Source organism: Myotis yumanensis, unplaced genomic scaffold (assembly GCF_028538775.1).
Source record: "Myotis yumanensis isolate MYYU_CA2020_CCGP unplaced genomic scaffold, mMyoYum1.0.hap1 SCAF_2, whole genome shotgun sequence".
NCBI lineage: Eukaryota > Metazoa > Chordata > Mammalia > Chiroptera > Vespertilionidae > Myotis > Myotis yumanensis.
The window spans coordinates 193,585,830-193,610,714 of NW_027223753.1; the positions used below are offsets into that span (position 1 = coordinate 193,585,830).

At 46.3% G+C, this 24,885-nt stretch overlaps 2 protein-coding genes and 1 pseudogene across 4 annotated transcripts in view; 1 reads left to right on the forward strand and 2 right to left on the reverse strand.

Annotated features, from left to right (window-relative positions):
* The window catches only part of LOC139004140 (NACHT, LRR and PYD domains-containing protein 1a allele 5-like), a 44,189-nt gene extending 31,693 nt beyond the window's left edge, over positions 1-12,496 (forward strand). For 2 of the 3 annotated variants that reach the window (XM_070406899.1, XM_070406901.1), the window contains 5 exons: positions 509-647; positions 1,342-1,395; positions 1,666-1,746; positions 5,254-5,517; positions 7,069-7,504. In XM_070406899.1, coding sequence (XP_070263000.1) covers positions 509-647; positions 1,342-1,395; positions 1,666-1,746; positions 5,254-5,517; positions 7,069-7,094 — 564 coding nt within the window. In that variant the 3' untranslated portion in view covers positions 7,095-7,504. Of the gene's footprint in view, positions 1-508; positions 648-1,341; positions 1,396-1,665; positions 1,747-5,253; positions 5,518-7,068; positions 7,505-11,035 lie in introns of those variants that run through there. The other variant, XM_070406900.1, reaches the window with a different exon arrangement.
* On the reverse strand, positions 6,296-8,389 carry LOC139004142 (histidine--tRNA ligase, cytoplasmic-like; annotated as a pseudogene).
* Positions 12,497-15,423: 2,927 nt separating the features above from the next.
* Positions 15,424-23,003, reverse strand: IL12A (interleukin 12A). Its single transcript, XM_070403648.1, has 6 exons — positions 22,988-23,003; positions 21,846-21,994; positions 18,995-19,108; positions 18,492-18,533; positions 18,243-18,386; positions 15,424-15,947 (listed from the first exon to the last, which is right to left on the reverse strand). Exons 1-6 carry the CDS (start codon positions 23,001-23,003, stop codon positions 15,792-15,794), a joined length of 621 nt encoding a protein of 206 aa, XP_070259749.1. The 3' UTR covers positions 15,424-15,791.
* Positions 23,004-24,885: the final 1,882 nt, after the last annotated feature.

Sequence of the window (24,885 nt, forward strand, 5' to 3'; positions counted from 1 at the left end):
TGTGAAGTTGGGCAAGTTTAATTTGCTTCTCTGAGATTCTTTACCCGTAAAATAGCAAAAAGAGGATTTGGTGGGGGAAGGTGTTCAGTGAGGGAGTGTGGGTAAAACACGCAGCATAGCCTGTACATGTTGTCGAATCTGTTCCATCCAGATTGTGTGGCATGATCTAAGCCAAAGAGGGTGAGGAAGTTCAAATGCACTGACGAAAGGGTGGCTGGTGGGTGAGCACACGTTCTAGTTTGGGAACAGGAAACAGGAAATCAGGAAAGGGCTGAAAAGTTAAGCTTTAGGAAAATGAAGCAGAAAAGGAAGTTGGAGTAAGGGGGGCCGAGAAGCAAGAGAATAAGAGGGTGTGTGATTCAGGAATGGGATTTTCCAGGGCCAAGGTGTCGGTGAGCATTCAAGTAAGCATTAACCTATCTAATAATTGTCATCATTTGCTAATGATGTCACCAGTGAGTGAATACATCTTTTCTATTAAAAAAAAATCACTTTTTTTTTTTTAAAGGAAATAGAATTTGTGGATGGTTCCCTTTTAAAACTGAAAAGTTATATCGAAGTTTATTTGGAGCAGCCAATGGAGTTTAAATTACTGTTGGTTGAAACGGATTCCGACGAGATTGTATGGAAAGCGAAACTGAGAGAATGTAAGTGTTTTATATCCTAAAGGAAAACTGGTTTGTGGGTGGTGGGGGTGGGAAAGCAAATAGAGTAATTGTCTGTCCCGTCAGCATAACATTTAAAGATCTGATGGAGGGAAAGGCGCCGCTCCTGGGACAGAAGTGTGGCCCTGGTTCTCAGGCACCCACATCCAGATCCTGGGGGTCAGTGGGTGGCTCAGCGTGTCTGCGGAGACTTCAGAGGGTGGGGGGGGCGGGGGAGGGGAGGAGTTGGCTAGTGGAGGTGTTGTTTTCTTGAGGTTTGGATCTCAGATATTTTAGGGGTGTTGTGACACGACCTGGATGTAGCTCTGCATTTTGGCTGACTCTGTGTCTCATTGGCTGACTCTGCCTCTTTGGTCTTCAATGGATAGCTCCCGCTCTGTGCGATTACAGCTCTGCTGGGGGACCCCACTGCCCCTGTGTCCCCCTGTTTAAATTCTTGGGGCTGGAAGACCTGTGACAGCCCCCCCCTCCCCTTTAACATCCTCTCCGGCTCATTATTTATCTCCAAAATTCAAGCCCAGCGCATTTGTGCAGATACCAAGTGAAACCCCAAACTCATATGCCAACTTCAGAGAGGTTGCCAAGACCCTAGAGCTCCATACACTTTCACAAGTTGATTTCTTGAATTCTGATTTCATACCAGTTTTTCTAAGTGATGCTTTCCGTGCTTTAACAGGTGACTGGGTTCAACATGATCAGAGTCAGAACGTTTCAAAAAGGAGCACAAGTGGTAAGTGCTGGTGACTGGACACTAAGCGAGTTGTGCCCAGTCTTGGCTTCCTCCCATCCGCTAGGATCTGTGCTTTGCTGCGCCGAGGTGGTTGCATTATGGATCTGTTAAGTGCTCTGTGACTCTGTTAACCATCTGAACAATCTTGGAATCCATTTTCAATTGGTTTCTACCTGAATGATGATGCTTTTTTTAAAAAAAAAAACCACACAGATTGAAGGTAATAAACATAATGAAAAGCAAACTTGTTGATTCTTTTTTTTTTTTAAGGTAAAAGGCGACGTAAAGTAAGTAACACTCTACCTGAAGAGGAGGTCAGTGCTAAAAGAATGAAGCAGGTTGACACTTCAGGTTTGTAACATTGTCCTCTGTGGCCATCAGTTATTTCCCTGGGCTCTCCCGTCGATGTGCATCCATCACACATGCTCTTGGGTCGGTGTTCCTAGCGCCACATCCGGTTGTGGGCGCCTGTGTCCCAGCGCCTCGGGCCTGGATAAGGGTCCTCTGTGGCCTGCCCCGGCCTATTTTCCCATTTGATTCCCCACTTTTCCCCTTCACTCAGCAGAACTGTGAGGTAGGGGGGTTCCTTGCAGTCCTTAAAGGTAGGGCCATACCTACCCATCTTTACATTTCCCATAGCACTGTGCATGGAGCCTTCGTGTAGGAGACAGTGAGCATTGCTTGAATGAATGGAATTGTGAATGTCCATGTGTGCGTTCATTGGCTTCACTGTTTTTTAGCTATTTCCGGGTGAAGCACCTCCAGTTCAGTCAATAGAGGCAGGTCTCAACTTATTTTCTTTCAATTAAATGGCAGAGACCAAGGCTCAAAAGTTGTGAAAATACAGTGGAGATTTAAAACATTTAACAATACTCTAAGGAGCCAGAAGATGGAATTTGTAGTTCAAAATGCAAGTCCAACAAGAATTCACAAATCTAATTTTAAAAGCCCAGACCCAAATTATTTGAGACAAGATCTCAAGCATTTAGGGACCTCACATAGGTCTCCAAATTAACCCTTTCACCAAAGTACCTTTTCTTTTACTATTATTGTAAGAAGGTATGAATCTATAAAAGCAGACAAACTTTATAAAATGAAATAAGATATCTATCTCACTTTCTAGAGCAGGAGACTGTGAGGATGACATGTGTGGTTTTAATGTATATTGCTATAGAGATGTTCGTTATTTTTATCAAGTCAACACCAAAATAAGTGAGGCTCTGGAATTATTTTTAAAACCTAACTACATTGAGATACAATTTTTTCCAGTTCTATTGAGGGATATTTGACAGATAAAATTGCATATACTACAGTGTACAACATGATGATTTGGTATACATGTACATGATGAAATATTTATCAATCAAGTTAACACGTTCATCACCTCACAGTTGCTTTTTATTTTAGTGGCGAGAACACTTAAGATTTACTCTCTTAGCAAATTTTAAGTATATAGTATGATACGGTATTATTAGCTATAGTCACCATGCTGTACGTTAGATCCTCAGAAATTATTCATCTTATAACTGAGTGGGACATAGTTTTTATTTGATTTATAGGACAAGTTTTTCTTCTTTAAAAAATATGTTTTTATTGATTGTAGAGAGAGAGGAAGAGAGAGGGATAGAGAGAGATAGAAACATCGATGAGAGACAAACATCAGTGGACTGCCTACTGCACGCCCCCTCCGGGGAATCGAGCCCGCAACCCAGGCATGTGCCCTGACCAGGAATCAAACTGGTATACTCTTCGTTTATGGGTCAACACTCAACCACTGAGCCATGCTGGCTGGGCAAGTTTTTCTGTTTTATGCAATTATTTGGCTATTTAAAATGAGCCCAGGTGGCGTGGCTCACTGGTTGAGTGTCGACCTATGAACCTTGCCCAGGTTATGGGCTTGGTCCCCAGTAGGGGTTGTGCAGGAGGCAGCAGATCAGTGCTTTTCTCTCATCATCGATGTTTCTATCTCCCTCTTCTTTCCTCTCTGAAGTCAATACAAAATATATTTTAAAAATATTAATAAATAAATAAAATAAAATGAGTTCCAATAACAAGTAGCTAGAAATAGAATCAAAACGATCAGATTCACCCAGAAAGATTAAGGATTTCCAACTGTTTTGGAGTTGACAGCGTAGGATCTAAATAAATAAAGATTTTTTGTTTGTTTGTTTAGGTATTCCCTCAATAATATTCTTTGAGATGTCCAGTCACTAGCCTGGTAGTTTCAGACTCAGTATATCACTGTGTCACTTTTAAAAATATGATCAGCCCTCAGCCTGAACAGAATTATTTTGAGATCTTGTTAAAATTTAGGCTCAGAGTCTGATACAATGAGTTTTAGGATGATCTTGAGAACTTTCATCTAAATAGGTTCCCTTGCAGTTGTTTTTATCGTCAGGAGTCTGGAGAGCTAGGAGCGGTCGGCCATGTATCAGGAAACCACCAGAGGGCGAAGGCCTTCTTTAAGAACCCATTCTTCAGACTAGAACAATGGTTCTCAACCTTCCTAATGCCTTGACCCTTTAATACAATTCCTCATGTTGGTGGTGACCCCCAACCATAAAATTATTTTCGTTGCTCCTTCATAACTGTAATTTTGCTACTGTTATGAATCATAATATAAATATCTGATATGCAGGATGTATTTTCATTGTTACAAATTGAACATAATTAAAGCATAGTGATTAATCACAAAAACAATATGTAATTATATATGTGTTTTCCGATGGTCTTAGATGACCCCTGTGAAAGGGTCGTTCGACCCCCAAAGGGGTCTCGACCCACAGGTTGAGAACCTCTGGTCTAGAAAGTTAGAGAGAGGAAGCCCAAGTGGAAAAGGGTCCAAGAACAAATGTTAGATCCACATTAATAAATTGTTGTCTTTAGAGCAGAGGTGTTGCAGTCCTGGAGGAGGGGCAGGAATTCTTCTTACCTCTCACTCCCTCTCATATTCTCCAGTATTTGTCATGCCTTGAGGATCCTTACCCGGAACTCCACAACCTGTGAGCTTGGCTGCATCATAGCACAAAGTGATCGTTGCAAATCTAGTTTAATGATAGTGCTAATATTTTTTATGGGGCCAGTGGTTTGCATTGGCAATATATGCCTTTCCAAGATTATAACACTGCTTCTCGGAGATCAACAGCTATTACAAATACCATTCCATGACTTTCCTATGGAACGTGCTATTCCCCTAGCGCCAGGAGATGGCGAAATAGAGACTTCAATGCAGACATCTTGCGAGCATTTATATGAGATACAGAGGTGGGCAAGGGCAAAGCTGTATATTTTTCTTTTTGAGCCACATAAGTTCTTTTTGATATCTGAATTTTTTTATTCCAACCTGATTTGTGCTGTTTTATGAAAGTCACATTTGTAATTATGAACATTACACCCCAGTTTAATATTATTATATAAAAGAGTTCCCTTTACTTAAGATATTTTGGATAGCAAGGATTTTTTGGCATTTAAATATATTTTACAAGCAGTTACAGTTACTACAAATATAGTCTCTTTTTTTTTTTTTTTTAATCCTCACCGGAGGATATTTTTCCATTGATTTTTAGAGAGAGGGAAAGACAGGGAGAAATATCGATGTGAGAGAAACACATCGATTGGTTGCCTCCTGCACGCGCCCTGACCAGGGCCTGGGCCAGAGAGGAGCCTGCAACCGAGGTACGTGCCCCTGATTGGAATAGAACCTGGGACCCTTTGGTCCACAGGCCAAGTTTCTATCCACTGAGCCAAAGCGGCTTGGGCTAGTCTCTTTTCTAATAGGAGGAGAATACATTGTCATTGTAAGTAGTTATCAATGATTAAGTGTTGAGAGGAACTACTGAATTCCTCATCTGCTTTTAGATGGAGCCAAGACCCTGTTAACAGACGATCAGTTGATTACTCTTGCTGGGAAGTTGGGGAAGGAGTGGAGAGAAATTGGCATTGACAACCTGGAGTTGGACCGCAGCGATATCGACGATATCCGGAAGAAGGAAGAAAATGTGACAATTTGTAAGTTTCGGATGCTGAAGAAGTGGCAAGACAAGGAGCTAAGCAACGCCACAGTCCAGAACTTATATAACTGCTTGAAAAACGTCTCGGCTGAAGTCCAGGATGTGCTGGAAGGTGAGCAGGAAATGGTCTGAAGTCATTGGCTGGGAGTCAAGCTGTGTCTTTGTGAACAGCAAATTTCCACTGTAAAAAGTGTGGCTTGTTTATTTGTAAGCTTGGGTTCAGATTACTACGCAAATGCAGCAGTGAGCTGGTGGCCTGCGATAGCCTAAGTAATGATGTTATGTGCATGGAGTCAGAGGAAGGGGTTCAGTCCCAGCTCAGGTGCTGGCTAGCTTTGTGACTAAGCAGATTCTTTTTTTATTTTTTTAATACATGTATTTTTTTATTTCAGAGAGGAAGGGAGAGGGAGAGAGAGATAGGAACATCAGTGATGAGAGAGAATCATTGATCGGCTGCCTCCTGCCTCCTACTGGGGATTGAGCCCATAACCGGGGCGTGTGCCTTTGACCGGAATCGAACTGGGGACCCTTCAGTCTGCAGGCCGATGCTCTATCTACGGAGCCAAACTGGCTAGGGCTTTTTTTTTTAGTGGTTGAGATATTTTATTGCACCTTTGGTGACTGGTTGTGGGGAGCAGTCCCTGCTGGTGTAGCACTCTGCAGAGGAGGCCCTGTAGCTTAGGAGCCAGACTGGACTGAGCCCCCGGGGCTTTCAATGGAAACTGGCACAGTAAAATTACCTGTGATTATCAGTAAAATCATAAAGTCTCGGTTTTGACTGCTCTTCAGGTTTTCCACTGGAAGTGTGTGAAGAGGTTGGAGGACATAGGCAGAGTTTTGCCTTAGCCTTCAATGGTGCCCGCCCACTTTCCTCTCATAGTTTGCTCAATTCAGCAGGTGCAAAGGGGCTGGCTCGTTCTCTTTTTGATTTCCTTCACAAGGTCTTCTCTTCGGACACCCACCTCTTCTCTGCTGGCCACTGAACGGAGCTTGATGACCCCATCCTTGAGCTCCTGCTCCCTGATGATGGGATGCCTGCCTCCTTACAGTTCCGCAGCTGGTTCAGTAACTTTGGGTTTTTTCTTGTAAAGCAGCTCAGCCTTGATCCCACATCCCACAGCTCTGAGACGAGCTTCAGTCTCTCCTCCAGCAACTTCTGTGCGGATGCTACAGCACCTGTGTCTCCGTGGTCCATTCCTTCTCCTTCAACACCTCTAAGCCTCTGCTTCACGATGGAGAAGATCCGCTCCACACCAATGCTGAGCCCCACACATGGCACCTTGCACTCTTTGGGGTCAAACAGGCCCATCAGAGCGCCCTCCAGCAGCCACACTGCCCACACCAGGGCCTCGTCCCCTGCCTGGGCTGCAGTCTGTAGCAGCACCGCCTCATAGACCACTCCAGTATAGGAGTCCAGCCCTCGGGCAAGGCTCAGGTTGAAGGAGATCTTGTCAGCAATGCCAAACAGGGTCAAGCACTTAAATAGCAGCTTCAGGTCTCCCAGGCCCTCCAAGGCCTGCTTGTTTTGAGGAAGTTGAGGACCCTGGAGCAGCTGAACCACCAGGGATACCCGACCGTGCTGCTGGCCATAGTCCCCAGTGTGGTCAGCCACCCGGGTGCGAAACCCTTCTCCCCCACCATCTCGTTCTTTACTTCCTCCCAGGACACCTTGTCCAGTTTGTCCACTGACGAGCAGATGGTGCGGAACTGGCTGCCAGGAACCCCACAGATCGCAGACATCCCACCTGGGATGCGCCGATGGTTCACCTTGACCAGGAAGTCACCTGTCTGTGAATTCAGGATCTGACACATGATCTTCAGGCACTCTGCATCAGGGGTCCTGGGGTCACATAGCCCAGCAATGTCAAAGTCACACTGGTAGAATTCCCGATCTTGGCCCCGGGTCATGGCTGGGTTATCCCGCCGATTTACGTGTGCTGTGTGGTAGCGCTGATTGTTGGTCAGTTTATTCATTGCCAATTATTGAGCAAAAGGAACAGTGAGGTCATAGCAAAGGGACAGCCGCTCCCCACCCTGGCCCTTCAGGTCATGAATAAGCGTTAGAGCAGTGGTCCTCAACCTTGGCTGCACATTGGAATCACCTGGGAATCATTTTAATATCCTGATGTCTGGGCCTCATCCTCCAGAAATTCTGTTTCTTTGTTGTGGGGCGGGGCCCACAACATTAGTATCAAACAGTTTCTGGAGGATGAGGCCCAGAAACCAGGATTTTAAAAAGATTCCCAGGTGATTCCAATGTGCAGCCAAGGTTGAGGACCACTGCTTTAGAGTCTTCCCCATACTTTGCAGTCAGTGTTTTCTTTTTTTTTTATTTCTTTATTTATTTATTTATTTATTTTTTTTTCGCTTAAAGTATTACAAAGGGTATTACATAAGTGTCCTTTTTCCCCCCCCGCCCTTGACAAACCCCTACCCTCCCTTACCCCCCAGTGTCTTATGTCCATTAGTTATGCTTATATGCATGCATACAAGTCCTTCGGTTGATCTCTTACTCCCCTCCCTCCTGCCCCCCAACTCTCTCTGGCCTTCCCACTGCAGTTTGACAATCAGTTTGAGGCAGCTCTGCCTCTGTATCTATTATTGTTCAAAAGTTTGTAATGGTCTTTATTATCCATGAATGAGTGAGATCATGTGGTATTTTTCCTTCATTGACTGGCTTGTTTCACTTAGCATCAGTGTTTTCTTTAGTTCAAACACAGGTGTAGCAATGACTTGCGCACCTTGGCGCTTGAAGCAGCTGATGATTACATCAAACACCTTCTCCCGAACTGCCATCTGCCAGGGATTGTAGTCTCTTGCGCCGTTGGGGATTTTGAGCACAAACTTGTGCTTCCCTTCCTCAGGCCCCCGCTGTGTGGCTGTGCCTTCATTTTCAGTAGTTTTGCCAACTCCTCCTCGATCTGCTCAGTGCCGGCCTTCTGCTGTTTCAGTTCCCGCACATGCTCTCCCTGAAGTCGCACCAGCTTCTCAGCGCACCCTTTGCCATACTGGCTGCAAACTGGAGAGGGCAAATTCGTGGCTTAACTTTAAGCCTCTTTGTCCCCATCTGTCGGATGGATGCAAAAACTTCTAAGTCCTGGTCTGTTGTGAGGACGAAAAGAGGTCCTGCATGCATGTAAAGCTGCAGGCAGCTGGCCGGTGTGGCTCAGTGGTTGAGTATCGACCTACGAACCACTAGGTCACAGTTCGATTCCCAGTCAGGCCACATGGAGGTTTCGGGCTCGATCCCCAGTGGGGGGCGTGCAGGAGGCAGCCAATCAATGATTCTTTCTCAACGTTGATGTTTCTCTCTCTCTCTCCCCCTCTCCCTTTCTTTCTGAAATCAATAAAAAACATATTGAAAGCTTCAGGCAGGTAGTAAGGCTCTGTAAAGAATAGATAAGAATGTCATTATGGTACTTGAGACTACTGGTGCCTGCTGGGCCTTCCAGGTGCTGAAGCAGTGCCCCAGGAGTCCACTGGGTGGCACTAGTGAACCTCAGTTGGCAAAGAAGGGAAGGTGAGTGGGAGAGGCCAAAGGGAGTTGTTCCTGGTCTCAATCCAGAAAACCACAGGGTTCCTTCCTTTGTTTTTAAGCACTTCTTTTTTTTGTGGTTTTGATTTCGTTATATCCAAGATCAAACCAATTCAAAACGTTGGTTATTCTATATTGTTGCCATAGTTAACAAATGCAGTGTTACTTCTCAGAAACCTCAGTAAGTCGGAGGCTTTTATTTGGAATGCTAGTTAAATTTTTATTCCACAAAGGATGCAAAGTGTATGCTCGCCCTGAAAGTCTATAGGCACTCAGTGGTCCCTCGGGACGCTTTCAGGGGTGGTGGGCAAGGTTTCTGAACTCCCCCAGGAGACGTTGGGTGCCAAAGCCTCACCCAAACAGAATGGCTGGTTTCGTTGTCGAGGTTTTCATTCTTGTTCTTGGCTATGTTGAAATTCTGTGTATTACTGAGGCCCACGTGTGGAAATGTGCTCATTTGCATGTTGGCGCTGTGGACAGCAGTGGCCACGCATGCGACTGTGATAACCAGATGGCTCAGAACATCCATCTCAAACCCTTTATAGCAAGTTGTTATCTTGTGTTGTTTGTTTTTATCGGCTCCTGGCCTCACTGACACCTGATTTGCTGATACATTAGAAATACAAAAGGGCTTGTGACATTTTTTGGCAGTACAGGGGATCATCAACACTTACTGTCCCAATCTCCTCATTAAATAGGAAAAAAAAAATCTGTCTGCTAAGACCCCTCCCCACCCCTTAATTTACCAATATTTTATACCCTCCTGAAGCCAGAATACCTGGTTAATTGGCTGAGTTTTATATCTTTGTCAGGATGTTTTAGTATCTTATCACCTTTACATTGCAGTGGCTTCTCTTAAGCTCAGGAAACGCGGAAATGAAAGGCTCAAGTCAGTGATGGGTGGGCAGGCTAAATAACCATCTCAGACAGTGATTACAGAAAATGGAATTTATTTACGGAAAAGAGGGGGGGATATCCAAAGCGAAGAGCTGCACAGCACCGAACCCAGGGGGTATTGGATCGGTGACGGCAGCATAAACATACTCAGGACAGTGACACAAGGAAGGGCGCAGAAGCAGCAGCAGGAGAGCCTGGCTGGGCTGCCTTGGCTCTCTGGGAAGTCAGAGAAAAGGGGACCTTGGAGGCAGGTGCAGGGGGTGAGCCCAGGATGAGCTGCTACTGCCCATTGCTCCCCTGGTTGCACGTCTCCTGGGGTCCTTTAGAGAATGGGGGACACATACATGTGGGAGAGGGAGAGGAGGAAGGGAATGGCATGGGCCTGCTCCTTGTGGGGAGAACGTGCACTGGGGCCCTTGTCCTGAGCACATTTATCTCTGTTTTGCAGGTGGGAATCTTAGGGGAGGCCTCAGGGGAGGGTCTTCATAGAATCTTCAGCAGCTTTTCAAGTGTGCTCTTTCAGGGTGGCGGCCTCCCCTCTTCCAGGCGATTGGTCCGTACAGGGCAGAGGGCTTTTGGTCAATGCAGCTGGTCCTGTGGCAGCCATGGTGCCTCTTGTCTGGTTTTGCTGCTGTTCTGGGCCTGGAGCTGAAATACAACTGAGGCCTAGATGTTATCTCTAGGGAGGAAAAGGTCAGGGGGTCTGCACCACTTGACCAGTGATGAAAGATCAGGGGTCCAAACCGCATGACCAGTGACATTCGAGGGGAGGATGGGTTACCCTGAGGGGAAGTTCTTGTTTTCCCAGCTTTGCCCCTTGCTAGGCATCGGGGGTTTCCTGCCCTGGTGAGTTTCTTTTATTTTTTTTTTCTTCTCTTTTTTTATTAATTAAATCTTTATTGTTCAGATTATTACATTTGTTCCTCTTTTTTCCCCCCATAACTCCCCTCCACCCAGTTCCCACCCCACCCTCCTCCCTCACTCCCCATCCACTGTCCCCATCCATAGGCCTGGTGAGTTTTTGTACCTAGACCATCATCCTTGCTCTGCTCATGTCTAACAACTCCCAGGAATTCCTTTTTTCCCCAAGTTTCTTTTTCTTTTCTTTTTTTAAATAGAAAAGTGATTTTATTTCAACACTTGCCCCATTTTTTCCATTAATGAATCTCTGAGTTTGTTTAATTCTTTGTTTTGTCAGGTTTCTTATAGGCAACATGAGATTTGGAAGATGGACCGGAAAAGGAAGCCTCAGGAACTTTTTATCTGCAAAGCACCATTTCACCTGGTCATTGGGTATTGACTTAATGAGACCTTGAACTTAGTCTCTGGAACAACTTCTCCACAGCCAGCCGCTCTGGAGCTCACACTAATCCAGGAACAAAGAGAATGTAAAATTTTGGAAAACTTGAGGAAGAAAACACCTTTATAATATCAATATATATTTTTTTCTTTTTTGGCACCTCCTGCTCACACCATCCCACCAGCTCCCCAACCCAAACGGATATCATTACAAAGGGTGCTTAATATAACTCAACTCAGGCAGGTGAGAAATGTGGTAATATTCTTTTTTGGAGTAGTGTAGACTCTGAAATTCTTACCAAGTGCTTGAAACACGTTTAGCAATTAAATAGTGGTGCACTTAAACGTGCACCGACTTGGTTTAGCTTTTATCGGGTTGACATTAATAACGAAGAGAGGTTCCCGATCTCTCAGCCTCCACACAGACACGTGCCGCTGGGTACAATCTATCTTTTCATGTGAGATTTCATTTCTGTATCTCACCTTACTAACCCCTCTGGTTAGTGGCCCGTTACACCGTCAAACCAGTCATGTTGCCTGGTCCTGGAGTGATTAGAAAGGAATGTCATCCTCTCCCCATCACAGGGTTGATACGCTCGCTCACAGGTGATCTCCTCACCTTAACTGGATCCATTGTCAGAGTTGCTGTCAAAATCACCGGGCCAAGCACTATCTGTCTTGACTTTCACCCTGGGATCGTTTACTTTGGGGGTGGGGGTGGGGAACCCCGCTCAGAAACAGCCTCAGCAGGACCACGGAAACGGTCATCTCTTCTTGAAGAAGACGCGCCCTCGGGGATAATGGGTCACATTGGCTCTTGATAATTGGTAAAGTGTTTGTGTTTTGTATGTATAGGTGTTGTCGCTCTTCCAGAATCATGCCTGTGCTGATTAGCCTTTCGGATATGTTCTGTTAACTTATTTGAAGACACTATAAATTACCATTAGTCTTCTGTTGTTATTAGCTGGAGCGTTAAAATGAATCTCAATGAATTAAGCAGAGAGTCACACTTTATTGTTTTGCCTGTGAAGAACAAATTTACTTTATAGGGAATAACATTTTTAACTGTCCGGGATCCTGTGGAATTCAAATCAGTGTCACTTTAATGAGTTTTGTTTATTTTAAAAAAAATTGTACTATATTTTAGGAAACACGTGGAGTTTTAACATTCAGAAGTGTAAACTACTTAAAGGACTTGAATTTTTTAAATGTTTATTATTTTTTTTATAAGTTGTTTTTCTAAGAAAAGCATAATTGCAGAGGTGCTTTGTATATCAGCTGGTTTCCTAGCCATTTTCAACCTTTTTCATACTATGGATGAAGGGAAGAAAAATAAACCTACATGTATGTGTACAGTGCACATGGGGCTCCCTTGTGTTCTTACTTACACGTGGTTTCTCATAGCATCGTGCTCCTCGGTTGCTATTACTGTGACTGGAGGCTGGTTGGTTTTGCCCCCAGCGGTCCAGGTCTTGGGCAGAGGCTGAGTGAGTGTACCCACCTCCTCCCAACCCCCGTGACCTATTGCACCCAGAGTTTGCACAGGTCTCACTCCAAGGATGCTTTAATTTTTTTTTAAATGATTTTTTAAAAATATATTTTATTGATTTTTTACAGAGAGGGAGAGGGATAGAGAGTTAGAAACATCCATGAGAGAGAAACATCGATCAGCTGCCTCTTGCACACCCCCTACTGGGGAGGTGCCCGCAACCAAGGTACATGCCCTTGACTGGAATCAAACCTGGGGCCCTCAGTCCACAGGCCGATGCTCTGTCCACTGAACCAAACCAGTCAGGGCTCCAGGGATGCTTTAGATCAGTGGTTCTCAACCTTCCTGATGCCTCGACCCTTTAATACAGTTTCTCGTGTTGTGGTGACCCCCAACCATAAAATTATTTTCGTTGCTACTTCATAACTGTAATTTTGCTGCTGTCATGAATCGTAATGTAAATATCTGATATGCAGGATGTATTTTCATTGTTACAAATTGAACATAATGAAAGCATAGTGATGAATCACAAAAAAATATGTAATTATATATGTGTTTTCCGATGGTCTTAGGCGACCCCTGTGAAAGGGTCGTTTGATCCCCCAAAGGGTTGGCGACCCACAGGTTGAGAACCGCTGCTTTAGAGCTTCCCCTCCACCCCTGGCCATGGGGAGGTGTGCTTTTATTTGAACTCAGGTGGATCTGGATGAGTCCCTCACCTGTGCGGCTCTCTAATGGATTGTTCCGCGTTTGGAACTCATGTTATTTCACTGTACTGCTTTAGGGCAAAAGTTTCCTCCCCGGCTTTGTCATGTGGAAGCACACTTTCACTCCATTTTCTAAAGAAGCCACTGTAGTTGCCGATGTCGAAATGTGCTGTCATGAGGCGGTGGTTCCAGCAGCCATCATCACAAGGCCTTGGGTGAAGCAGAGCACTGCTGGCTGAAGGGCAGGTCCCAGCCGGGCAGCCTGGACGTGGCTGCTGGCATTGCTCTTTTCCATTCAGTGTGAGCATGTCTGATAATGGCCCTGTGGCTGCTGGAACTAAAATAGAGGCCCCGGGGTTGAATTCTGAGCTCAGGTTCCAAAGTTCTTCCTGCTTCTCCGCTGAGACCTCCAGCTCTGCGCTGGGGCCTCCCAGGGACTGAGATCCAGTCTGTTCCCACCACGGTGTGGATCCATCACAGTGGGACAGCCTGCAGGTGGCCAGCCATCGTCCTTCCATGGAAGCCCATCCTTACTGCTCACTGTGACCTCTGGCCTGAGCCCAACCTATAGACAGGGCCCGCTCTCTGCAGTGACAGCAGTGTTTTATTGTCAAGTGAGTTGGAAAATCGAAAGGATGGTTTTATTCCTTAAGAAAACCTAATGGCAGGGAGGAGCTTGGAGAAGTTCAGTGAGTGTGGAACTTCTCCTTGGCTGTAGAGGCCCATTGTGAAGGGAAATCTCACCTGGACCCTGCACTGGCCAAGCATCCAAAAGTGGCACTGCTCTGGCCGGGGGCACTACCGGGGGCTACTGAGGGGTTACTGGGGAGCCCTGCCGACCCTGACCCACTCTTGTCGGGCGGTGTGGGGACCAGCCGATGAGATGGCTACTAGTATCTCTCAAACGATCGTATGGGAGTTTGTTTCTAACACATCTGCCACGGGAAGCGATCATGTTCCAGTTCACCAGTGTGGCGTGTTGTCACGTGGTTTCCGAAGGATAGTAACCACATCATCCCAAACGGTGGATTGTTTAAATCAATGGGCTTATGAATTTGGGAGACTCCTATCTGCGAGTCACTCGTGGGTCATTCCAGTTTATGGAGGAATCTCTAAAGAAAAGAAGGTATGTGATGGGGTCTAGCTTCACCAATGATTTCTATCAAATGGGGCAAGAATCTGAAAAATGAGTAATTTGCCACACAGATGAGGACATGGGGTGGCCAAACACATTTCCCTCGCTGTTCACAGGGATCTGAATTGGGATCTGGTGGGAGGGTTCACATGAGGATGGCGGGGCGGGGGGGACAGGGTGAGGGGAGGGGGGGTACTCTGAATAGTTTGTTCCCAAGGGCACAATATGATTATCAGAGTACTAAAATGATGTGATTCCATCAGGTGCATTTTTTAAAATTCACATGGTTTAGAGAATTAACAAGATGGAATTTAATATTTGGGTCATTAAGAGCACCTCTCTTAAGCCAAAGCAAGGCAATTATCCATGTGGCTCAGGCAGAAGTTCTATATAATTTAAAGCAAATGGAGAATTTTTCTCATTGTAATTTAGAAACAACTTCCCCCTGCGGGCCCAAAGGGTCATGAAAATTAGAATAACTTAACTAGAAGGCCTCTTAATGATGCTTTTCCCAGTTGGAGGGTATTATTATGTATTTGTCTAGTGCACAGTATGTTATAGAGCTGTGGCTAGCAGGGAAAAACATGCTCCTGTGTTTTAGATTCAGATGGTGAACAAAAATAAAGTGACTCACTCGAGGACTTCAGCATTAAAATGTCTCTAGCCTAACCAGGCTCCCTTAAAGTAGGCGATTAAAGTCATTAGGAAATGGGTAAGAACATTGCCACAATCTTTCCAAGGTAATTCTGTTCAGATTCCATCAGTGTTGTCAGTTTCCCCACAATGTGTATTTCTAACACTGAAAGTACTCCAATTACATTAGAGAAATACGAAAATTGCTTTAATTCCATCATCTTATTTTTACAACATCAGGTATTTCTCAAATCCATTTGAAAATAAATATTTTAATAAATATGACATAAATAAATATAAGTTAGCTCACATGCCTTCACGAACACACCCTTATATAAATAAATATTTTAAAATAAATTATGCTTGAGTGTTTCAACAAACACTTTGATATAGAAATAGCTTATAAATTCCTGTTTTTCTAAAAATCACACACAGTGAAGAAAACTTCCCCCTTTAGCAATTTGCTTATGAAAACTTTAAAAACAACTTATCCCTAGTAAATGTGGAATATACGCGAGGAAAGGACCCATTTAAATAAAGTAGTTACATGTTCAACTTTTGGGTGGTTGACTAATGTAAACAAGAAAATTACTAGCTTAAGTAGGACCAGGTCAAGCCACCACCTCCCGCACAGCCTATAAAAATCGCTTTGGTTCAAATGACTTTAAGGTTGGGCGAGACCTGAGCCCTTTTAGGAAGAATTGAGATAGCTCATCATCCTGTTTATAGTCACTGCGCGGACTCTGAAAGCGTGAAGGAGGATGCAGAGCTTGACTTTCGTCTTGTAAAGATCCAGTTCTTCCAGGGCGGGTTTCTGTGGCACAGCCGCACTGTTGAAATTCAGGGCCTAGGAGGACAGATAATGAGCATGGCATACATGGTATTCCAAAATTGAAGCATTCACCCATAAACATGGGGGAAGCCAACACGTGTCTCAGAGCCTGCAACCCACCCCCTCATTATATCTCCTAACCCCAATCCACTCTCCCAGCCAGATGGCCAGGCAGAACCTGAAAGAAGAAATTCTCATGATCCAAGCACATGTATCTTCATTGAGCTTGGAAGAGACCCTGAAAGCGGTTTCAAATGCCATCAGTATTTTTAAAAATACATTTTTCTTGACTTCAGAGAGGAAGGGTGAGGGAGAGAGAGAGAGAAACAGCAATGATGAGAGAGAATCATTGATTGGCTGTTTCCTGCACACCCTCTACTGGGGATCGAGTCCACAGCCTGGGCATGTGCTTTTGGGAGCCTTCAGCCCGCAGGCCAACGCTCTATTCACTGAGCCAAACCAGCTAGGGCTGAAGTCTTTTTTAGAACAGGGAGGTGATGGATTGCTATTGATCAAAACTCTCTATCGGTACCAAGGTGTTTACTGCAGAAACTCATTTGTGTCAGATAAATAAACCTGGCAATGGACTTCCTAGGTTTAACCCTTTGATTTGATAACTCAAAGCAAGACCTTATGTTTGCACAATGATCGGTAATCTCAGTTATTCTCACAAAAAGCCTAAAAGAAAGGTAGGGTGGGTCAAGTCCTCCCATTTTACATAAGGAGAAACTGAGGCACAGAGGTACCAATGGCTTTGTCATAGTTGTCTGATTACTGGTAGAAATGACTCCAGTGCCTCCTCTTTGTCCTGAACATGAAATTATTATCTATAATTCTGTAGATGGTAAGATTCTTTGATGCTATATGATGTTCAGTGCCTATCAAACAAGTAATTTGGTGAAAGAAAGAAAGAGAGAAAGATTCCTTTTCAGACAATGATTTCTGATACCGTATTTTTATCCCATGCCTGGTCACCAAAGCATTGACCTTGCTGTTTCTTATGTGAATACTAGAGGCCTGGTGCATGAGATTTGTGCACTCGGGGGGTCAGGGGTGGAGGGTGGGGTCCCTCAGCCCGGCCTGCCACCTGTCGCAGTCCAGGTACCCTCGGGGGATATCCGACTGATGGCTCAGGCCCCCTCCCTCTGGGGAGTGGGCCCAAGCCTCCTTAGCGCTGCTGCAGAGGCTGGAGAGGCTACCAACACCGCTGCTGCGCTTGCCAGCCGTGAACCCTGTGGGAGGGCACTGACCACCAGGGGGAAGCTCCTGTGTTCAGTGGCTGCCCCCTGGTGGTCAGTGCGTGTCACAGCGACCAGACATTCTACCGTTTGGTCGATTTGCATATTACCCTTTTATTATATAGGATTTCTATGTTTTGTATTAGCATTATGTGCTATGATGACTTAGGAGCTATAAACCAAGTTCTTGTCTCTGAGAAACACTGTGGCTCTCCCCAGGTGACAGGCCATTCTTTTATTTCATTCACACTTTGGTTCAGAATGGGTCAGACCCAGGCACTAGCGCTGCTTGTTTTCTCTGGTTAAATTTGCAGATGTGTAGGCAGGCCCTCACATGCACATCCTGGAGCCTTTAGAGGTGAGCAAGAAGTGCAGTGCAATCCCTCTGGTGGGGGCTTAAGTCCTGGCTCTGCCATTTGGAAGCTGTCTGACCTGGGACAAGTGGCTGTCTAAGCTTCGGTTTCCTCCTTTGTACAGAACCCATGTAGTTGCTGTGGGGACGACATTGAGAAAATGTGTGAAAACATTCGCAGAGAGCCCGGTGCACACCACTTGGTCAACAAATGGGTGGCTGCTTTTCTCAATGTGTCCTGCTCGTGTCTGCTCTTTCTCTAGAGCCGTGTTTGGCAAACTGTGGCTCGCGAGCCACATGCGGCTCTTTGGCCCCTTGAGTGTGGCTCTTCCTAAGCCTTAGGAGTGCCCTAATTAAGTTAATAACAATGTACCTACCTATATAGTTTCAGTTTAAAAAATTTGGCTCTCAAAAGAAATTTCAATCATTGTACTGTTGATATTTGGCTCTGTTGACTAATGAGTTTGCTGACTACTGCTCTAGAGCAGCGGTCGCCAGCCTTTCGGACCTCACGGACTACCAGTGGTCTGTGGGCCACCAGTTGGTGACAGCTGCTCTAGAGGACACCCTCAAGGCTATGACTCCGTAGGGGCTTTAGGAGGGGGCATATCAGGCCTCTCCCAATCCAGGAAGGGCTGACTGTATACATCTTCATCTGGGACTCTGATGGGCTGTCTAGGCATGAACAAGGCGCTCTCACTGATTGGATGAAGGCCTTACCTGCATCAGCTCATCAATAGCTGCCAACATGTTTTGATCCAGAATGATCTGCCTCTTAGGATCCATCAAAAGCTTTGCATTTATGGCCTTGAACTCCACCTGGTACATCTTCAAGTCCTCATAGATACTACTGAGGCACAGGGTCTGGGTGATAAGACAACATGGGGAAGAAACCACTGAGATGAGCTAGAAGTGTTTTCCTCCCCCTCCCCTGCCCATCGTATTTGAGGAAAAAGTTCCGTGTCTCACCGTCATAAAAGAGGCCGTTCTGGAAGCCAGGCAACTCCCATTCTAGAAGAAAAAATAATCAGACATCAATCAATGACATAAATTCATAAAATGAGTTGAAACCTTTAGTTTTCTGACTTATAGTTATGAAAGCAATCTCTCTGGAAACCAGACAATTCTCATGGGAAAAAATCACACATCAAAGATATTAATTCTTAATATAAAATTTTCTGACCTTTCCTCTCAAATATATGTGGGTTTTTTTAAATTGTGATTAAAAATAACTAACAAAAGGTACCATCTTAACTATTTTTAAGTGTCCAGTACAGTGGTGTTAAATATATTCACATTGTGAAAAACCTTATCTGTTTTTATAAATTTTTTCTCAAATCTAACTTTGAAGGGGGATCTCTTAAAGTTTCAGGATGGTAGAGACCAGAAACATGCACATTTTTGTAAGAAGATGAAGTTTGATACACAGCTTTTAATTGCATGATGTGCTTTGGGAGGAATGTTGTCCATACCGTGATTAATTCCAGTGGCAGGCAGGCTTCTACGGTGCTGGTTTTATCTTTTGTGATATCTTCATGATCAATCTCTTCAGAAGTGCAGGAGTAAAATTCTAATGTTTGTCTGGCCTGTAAAATTCATAAGGAGAAACCCAGTTTATAATATTAATACGGTACCTGGCTCCCCATACCCTGGGGTGCCAGCAAAACACCTATTATTCCTTTGACCTGTAAGAAATTCAGGGTCTTCAGAAGACAAAAGGAAACAGGTCATTTACACCCTCTCTCCCTCTGCTTTTCGGACGTGTTTCCCTGGATGACATGCTTTTCCATTGTGTAAACACCATAAATCATTTCAACGGGCTGTGCTAATCAGAATCTCCGCCATGCTGTGACACTTGCTCCTGGTGAAGGCGTTTTTTGCTTCTGCCAAAGCGCCTGTGTTTTATGAATATCTTGTTCAATTATAACTTCTAAAGGGGAACTGTTAAGGTCACAACGTGATGGATATAACAAACATGCAACCCTAAAGACAAATTGAGATTTAATTTGTGGTGTGCACATACACACACATTCATACATACACACACACACACACACACACACACATCATCCTACAAGCACCTTGGAAAGCATTGTTGAATATAATAATGAAATTTATCTTAAGAAGTTGATGACTTTTTGATTGAAGATCAAGATCATTTTCCCACTCCACAAGCCTGGTGTGTGCCAGGCACTGAGCTAGGCACTACGGAACATGACAGAGAGGAGGCCTATGTTCTGTCCCCAGGATTCCAAGTTTATCCAAGAGGACAGGCAAGTGCCCACACGACTAGGAGACAGATCAGCAGGAGAGAAGAGCTGAGAAGGCTCTGAAGGCTCTGAGGAGGAGGTGGAAAGGGAAGCAAAGACTTCGCCAGAGATGGCACATTTGCAATAGGAAGATTAGAATGTTGGCCGGCAGAGGAGGGGGAATTTCAGGCAGAGGGAACTACATGAGCCATGAATCAAAGCTTGAGAGTGCAGAGCATGTTTGGGAACAGACAGTAAAATCCCCATCTGCGCTAGGCAGAATAATGCCCCCGACACACATCACCCAACAGATCCACCTCCCAACCTCTGGAACCTGAGAATATGTTGTTACATGGCAAAGGGGAATTAAGGTTACAGATGAAATTAAGGTTGCTAATCAGCTGGCCTTACGATAGAGAGGTTATCTTGGAGTATCTGGGTGGCCCGATGATAAGTGGAAGAGGGAGGCAGAAAAGTCAAGGTCAGAGTGATGCAGCATGAGACTCAACTGGCCATTGCTGGCTTTGAAGATAGAAGGGGAACACATACCCAGGGACCTCAGCAGCCTCTAGAAACTGGAAAAGGCAAGAAAAAATAATCTCCCTCGTCTCCAGGAAGGGTTACAGCATGGCTGACACTTTGATGTTAGCCCAGCGAGACCCGTTTTGGATTTCTGACCTCCAGGGCTGACAGATAATACATGTGTGTTGGTTAAAGCCACCAAGTTCATGGCGATTTGATCCAGTAGCCAAAGAAAATGAATACACTCTTCCTGGAGATGCTCACACAGACCCGGGCAGCCACTGGCCTGAGCGGGTTGTCAAAAGTTAGGTTTGGAAACGTGGGCCCACTGTTACAGTTCTTCGGATCTTTTCAAGAGGAGTTGGAAATTTGGTTTCTTTTATGAAAAGACCACTTTTTTTTTTTCTTTCAATAGCATCAAACTAAATAAATCTAAATAAAATCTGAAAGACATGGGCCAAACTCTATGAATCTGTGTGCTGGATACGGCCTGTGGATGGCAGGCACTGGCCACCAGTTCTTGGCAAATGTGACACAGGAGTGATGTAAAAGACATCAGACCGAGTTCCGCAACCCCTTGACCTTTAGTGCGACGCCTGGGAAAGAGCCAGCCTTCTCATAGAAAGCTTCTGTTTAGATTGGAGCGCCTACACTTTATCCATATTGAACCGTTCTCCAGGAGCCACAGCACTTATCTCGGCTGCGCTCCTCCGGTGAGCCGCCTTTTTAATTAAGATCGATTGAACCGTACAGAGCAGTTGGCAGCGCATCATGAAAGATAAGGGGGAAAAGAGTTCTTTCAGAAGCCCTCGTGGCATTGAGCTTATTTTAAGATACTCGTAAAACAACAAGCTAAAAATATTCAAGAAAGATTTACTAGAGAGCAGGACGGCAAAAGGATGTCTTTGAAAACATCCGTCTTCGGCCGTCGCAGCAAAAGCAATAGCTCCTGAAGCACTTTTAAAAGAAAAAAAAATTTTTTTTTTTTGCATTAACATAGGAAACCTAAAAAATGAATGAAGCTGTAAATAAAATGAGATACTTCTCTCCCTAGAAAAGGAAGGCTGGGCGTGCACTGTCGCAGCTCTCTGAAACGCGTTGCTCTGACAACGAACCCGAGTCACCAGACTGAGAAGCTGGCGAGCAGCGTGAGGGGCAAGTCTAATTCATCTCTGTGGCCCCCGGAGCATGGAGGCTGCACCTAATAATGGTTTGCTGGATTGATAAGTGTGTCAGAGAAACAGTGTGGGCCCGGCACAATTCATTCCACCTCTGTTGGCAGGCTACAGGGAACACGGTAAATATCCACTTTCCTCTGTGTAGACACAGCCCAAAGGGATGCCGTTATAATTTATTACCCCTCCTGCTTTCTCTGGAGACACAATTTCATGGAGACTCTTTAGCTAATAGTCGGGCCATTTGTAAAGGCCCCTCTTCCTCTCTTGACAGCCTCTGACAAACGCCCACCATTTCCCTGCAGGTGGCCTGGGTTTGGAGAGGCCCCTGCCCTAGAGAGGCTGCAGAGTAGGAGCAAGGACATGGAAGAGCTCACCTTGTGAAGCGTGCTGCTGACGGCCTTCAGCAGGTTCTGGGAGTGGCCGAGGCACGTGAACATGCCAGGGCCTGCCGTGGCTGTGGTGGGGAGGTTCCTGGCCAAACTGAGGTGGTGTAGGAGGACCAGAGAAACTGCCAGGAGGAGGCCTGGAAGGGAACGGGGCGGCAGCTGAGGGTGTCTCCCTGACTTGGCCTGCCTCTCCCTTCCACCGGTGCTGGTTGTCTCCACCCATCTACCTCTGCCGGACGCCAACCTCCTCCCACCCTGGAATCTTCCTGAAACACCTGAGAGATGCATCAGGTCCCTGGAAGGCAGTGCTCGATTCTAAGTTGAGAAACTAACTTTCTGCAAGGAACCCCAATGAGCTCAGACAAGGGTCAAACCTCAACTAGAAAACGTCTCCACTTCACTAGTGGGAAACTGAGGCCAGGTGGTCAAGTGACTGGCCCAGACTCACACTCTTAGAGCTGTAGCTAAGGGATCCTGGGCAAGAAACTGGCCCGGCCCGTGTGGCTCAGTGGTTGAGCATTGACCTATGAACTAGGAGATCAGGGTTCCATTCCCAGTTGGACACATGCCCGGATTGTGGGCTGGATCCCCAGTGGGGGGAGTGCAGGAGGCAGCCGATCAATGATTCTGTCTCATCATTGATGTTTCTATCGCTCTCCCTCTCCCTTTCTCTCTGAAATCAATAAAAATATGTAAAAAGAAAGAAAGAAAGAAAGAAAGAAAGAAAGAAAGGAAGGAAGGAAGGAAGGAAGGAAGGAAGGAAGAAAGAAAGAAAGAAAGAAAGAAAGAAAGAAAGAAAGAAAGAAAGAAAGAAAGAAAGAAAAAGGAAGGAAGAAAGGAAGAAAGAAAGAAAGAAGCCACCTCTTGGGGCCTCCGTTTGTCACTTGAGAAGTGGGCATAACAATACTTAGCTCAAGGGGCTGTTTCAAGACCAGAAGAGCCGATGTCCCTTTCAGCGCTTGGAAAGCAAGCAATTAGGTCTCCCGCCCCCTTCCCTTCGTTCTCCTTTAACTAGAAACGGCTGATTGCTCGCAGCCTCCCGGTGAGGTGAGCGGTACCAAGGTTCTGCCTCCTCTTGCCGGGCGCCGCCCTCCCCACCCGAGCCCGTGTCCCGGCCGCCGGGTACTCACTGCGCGGGGGGCGCATGCTGGGCGGGCGCGGAGCGGGCCGGGCGCGGACACGGAGCAGCAGCCGGCGGACCGCTGGGCGCAGCAGGTGAGGGCGCTGGTTGGAAGCCGACCCGGGGGGTCACATTTTTATAATTGCCCGGAGGCACGCAGGACTTTCCCCGACTCAGATCACTTGCTTTCTCTCTCTCTCTGTCTCTACCTCAGCTTCTCGGTGACACGTGGAGTTGGGCCCGCGGGGCTGGCGGCGCTTTCGGATTAACTCCCCCGGGCCCCGGCCGCAGTCGGTCGGGACGGCCCCGCCGCCTCCGTCCCGACCCGAAGCGAAAGCGAAAATTCGCGCAGAATCGCCCCGGCACAGGGTCCCCCGGGCATGCCCGACGCCCTGCCGCCCCCTCAGTTCCGGGTCTCCGACGCCCCTGCCCCCAAATCCCAGTACCAAGCCCTCACCCCTCCGCCCTGCAGCGCCCCCTGCCGACAGAGCGCCTAGTGGTGCTACCCACTTTTTATCTAGTATAGTGAGGATGTGCCCTGATGGCGTCCACCCGCCAGGTTCAGGATGGGGTTGGGCAATTGATTTATTCGTTCGTTAGTTCATTCGTCCGTCCGTCCTCCGTCCGTCCTTCCACCCACCCATCTATCCATTCTTATGGTCTACAATGTGCCAAGCGGACATGGTGCCCGGAGCGAAACACCTAGGGGTGAACAGATCCCTTTGGGGCACTGCCAGACCGAATCTGACTCAATGTGTTTTGCCCATGGGTACTATCTGAAACATGAACAGGGATGAAACCAGACTATGTAATAATTTACTGTTTTCAAGAATCCAGATTCTTACAGAGTCTAGGAGAGAATCATGACAATGTAGTGGGATGGATGCTCAGCTCCTGGGAGGAGAAGCCAGAGAGAGGGCACCTCAGCAGGAGCAATGGGGGTGAAGCAGCAGCAAAGGCTCCCAAGAGCAGAGGTCCCTCCTCAACTCCTCCTCCCCATCTTCCCCCCTACCCCCCAACATGGGTGTTGAAGGATGAATAGGCCTTAGACCACTTCCAGTGGAATGGGAGGCAGGTTCTAGGAAGGGGGAACAGTCATCAGAAGCACAGTCAGGGAAGGGAGGGCTAGTAGCTATCTAGGGGTCCTGCTGCCAGGGTGGGAGACTGGACAGGACGATGAGGCCGTGCCGTGAGATTGGTAGATGCCACGAAAAGGAGTATACATTCTGCTGAGGGTGGTGGGAGCCTTCTAGAGCAGCGGTCGCCAACTGGTGGTCCATGAGGTCCGCAAAGTTGGCGACCGCTGTTCTAGACTGTTAGACAGGATATATGGTCTGATTTGCATGGTGCAGAGATTTCTCCAGCAGTAGCATGGAGGATGGATCCCAGGAGTGGAGCAGAGGGAGCAGTTGGGAGGGTATGGCCAAGGCCCCATTTAGAATGGAGAACAAGGGTGGACAGAGAGGGGCCAAGGCTGGGTAACTCTTCAGGTGTAAGGGCCAGACAGACACTGAGAATATTGAGTGGAGGTTGTTCCAGGTCCTGCAAGGAGTTCCTGGAAGAGGGGAGTGAGTTTGGAGGCGACAGTGAGAAGTTCCATTTTGGATGTGCTGGGTTTGAGATTCCTGTGGGACTTTTCAGTTCACTCATTTCTACCCAAGCATTAGTCACCCTGGGTGTCTATGAAAGGGAAGGGTGTGTTTGGTCAACCACTCGAGGCTTCTGAAGGGTCACACTGCACTAAGGTCCCAGGGCTTGTCTGTGGAGCCGTTGGATAGGGATTCACCAGTCTTGGATAGGGATAAGCCTTTGGGAACACAGGAGAGAAAAGTGGGTGTTTCTTCTTCCTCTCCTCTGGGTCTCCATTGGTGTCAGGGTAGATGGGATCACTGTAAGCCCTGAGATGCT

Excerpts from the sequence above, each read along its gene's own strand:
- IL12A (XM_070403648.1), bottom strand. Across the intron at positions 19,109-21,845 it reads TCAGCAGCACGCTTCACAAG|GCCAGACAAACATTAGAATT; the intron begins GTGAGCTCTTCC and ends TGAATTTTACAG. Across the intron at positions 15,948-18,242 it reads CTATTGATGAGCTGATGCAG|GCCCTGAATTTCAACAGTGC; the intron begins GTAAGGCCTTCA and ends CTGTCCTCCTAG.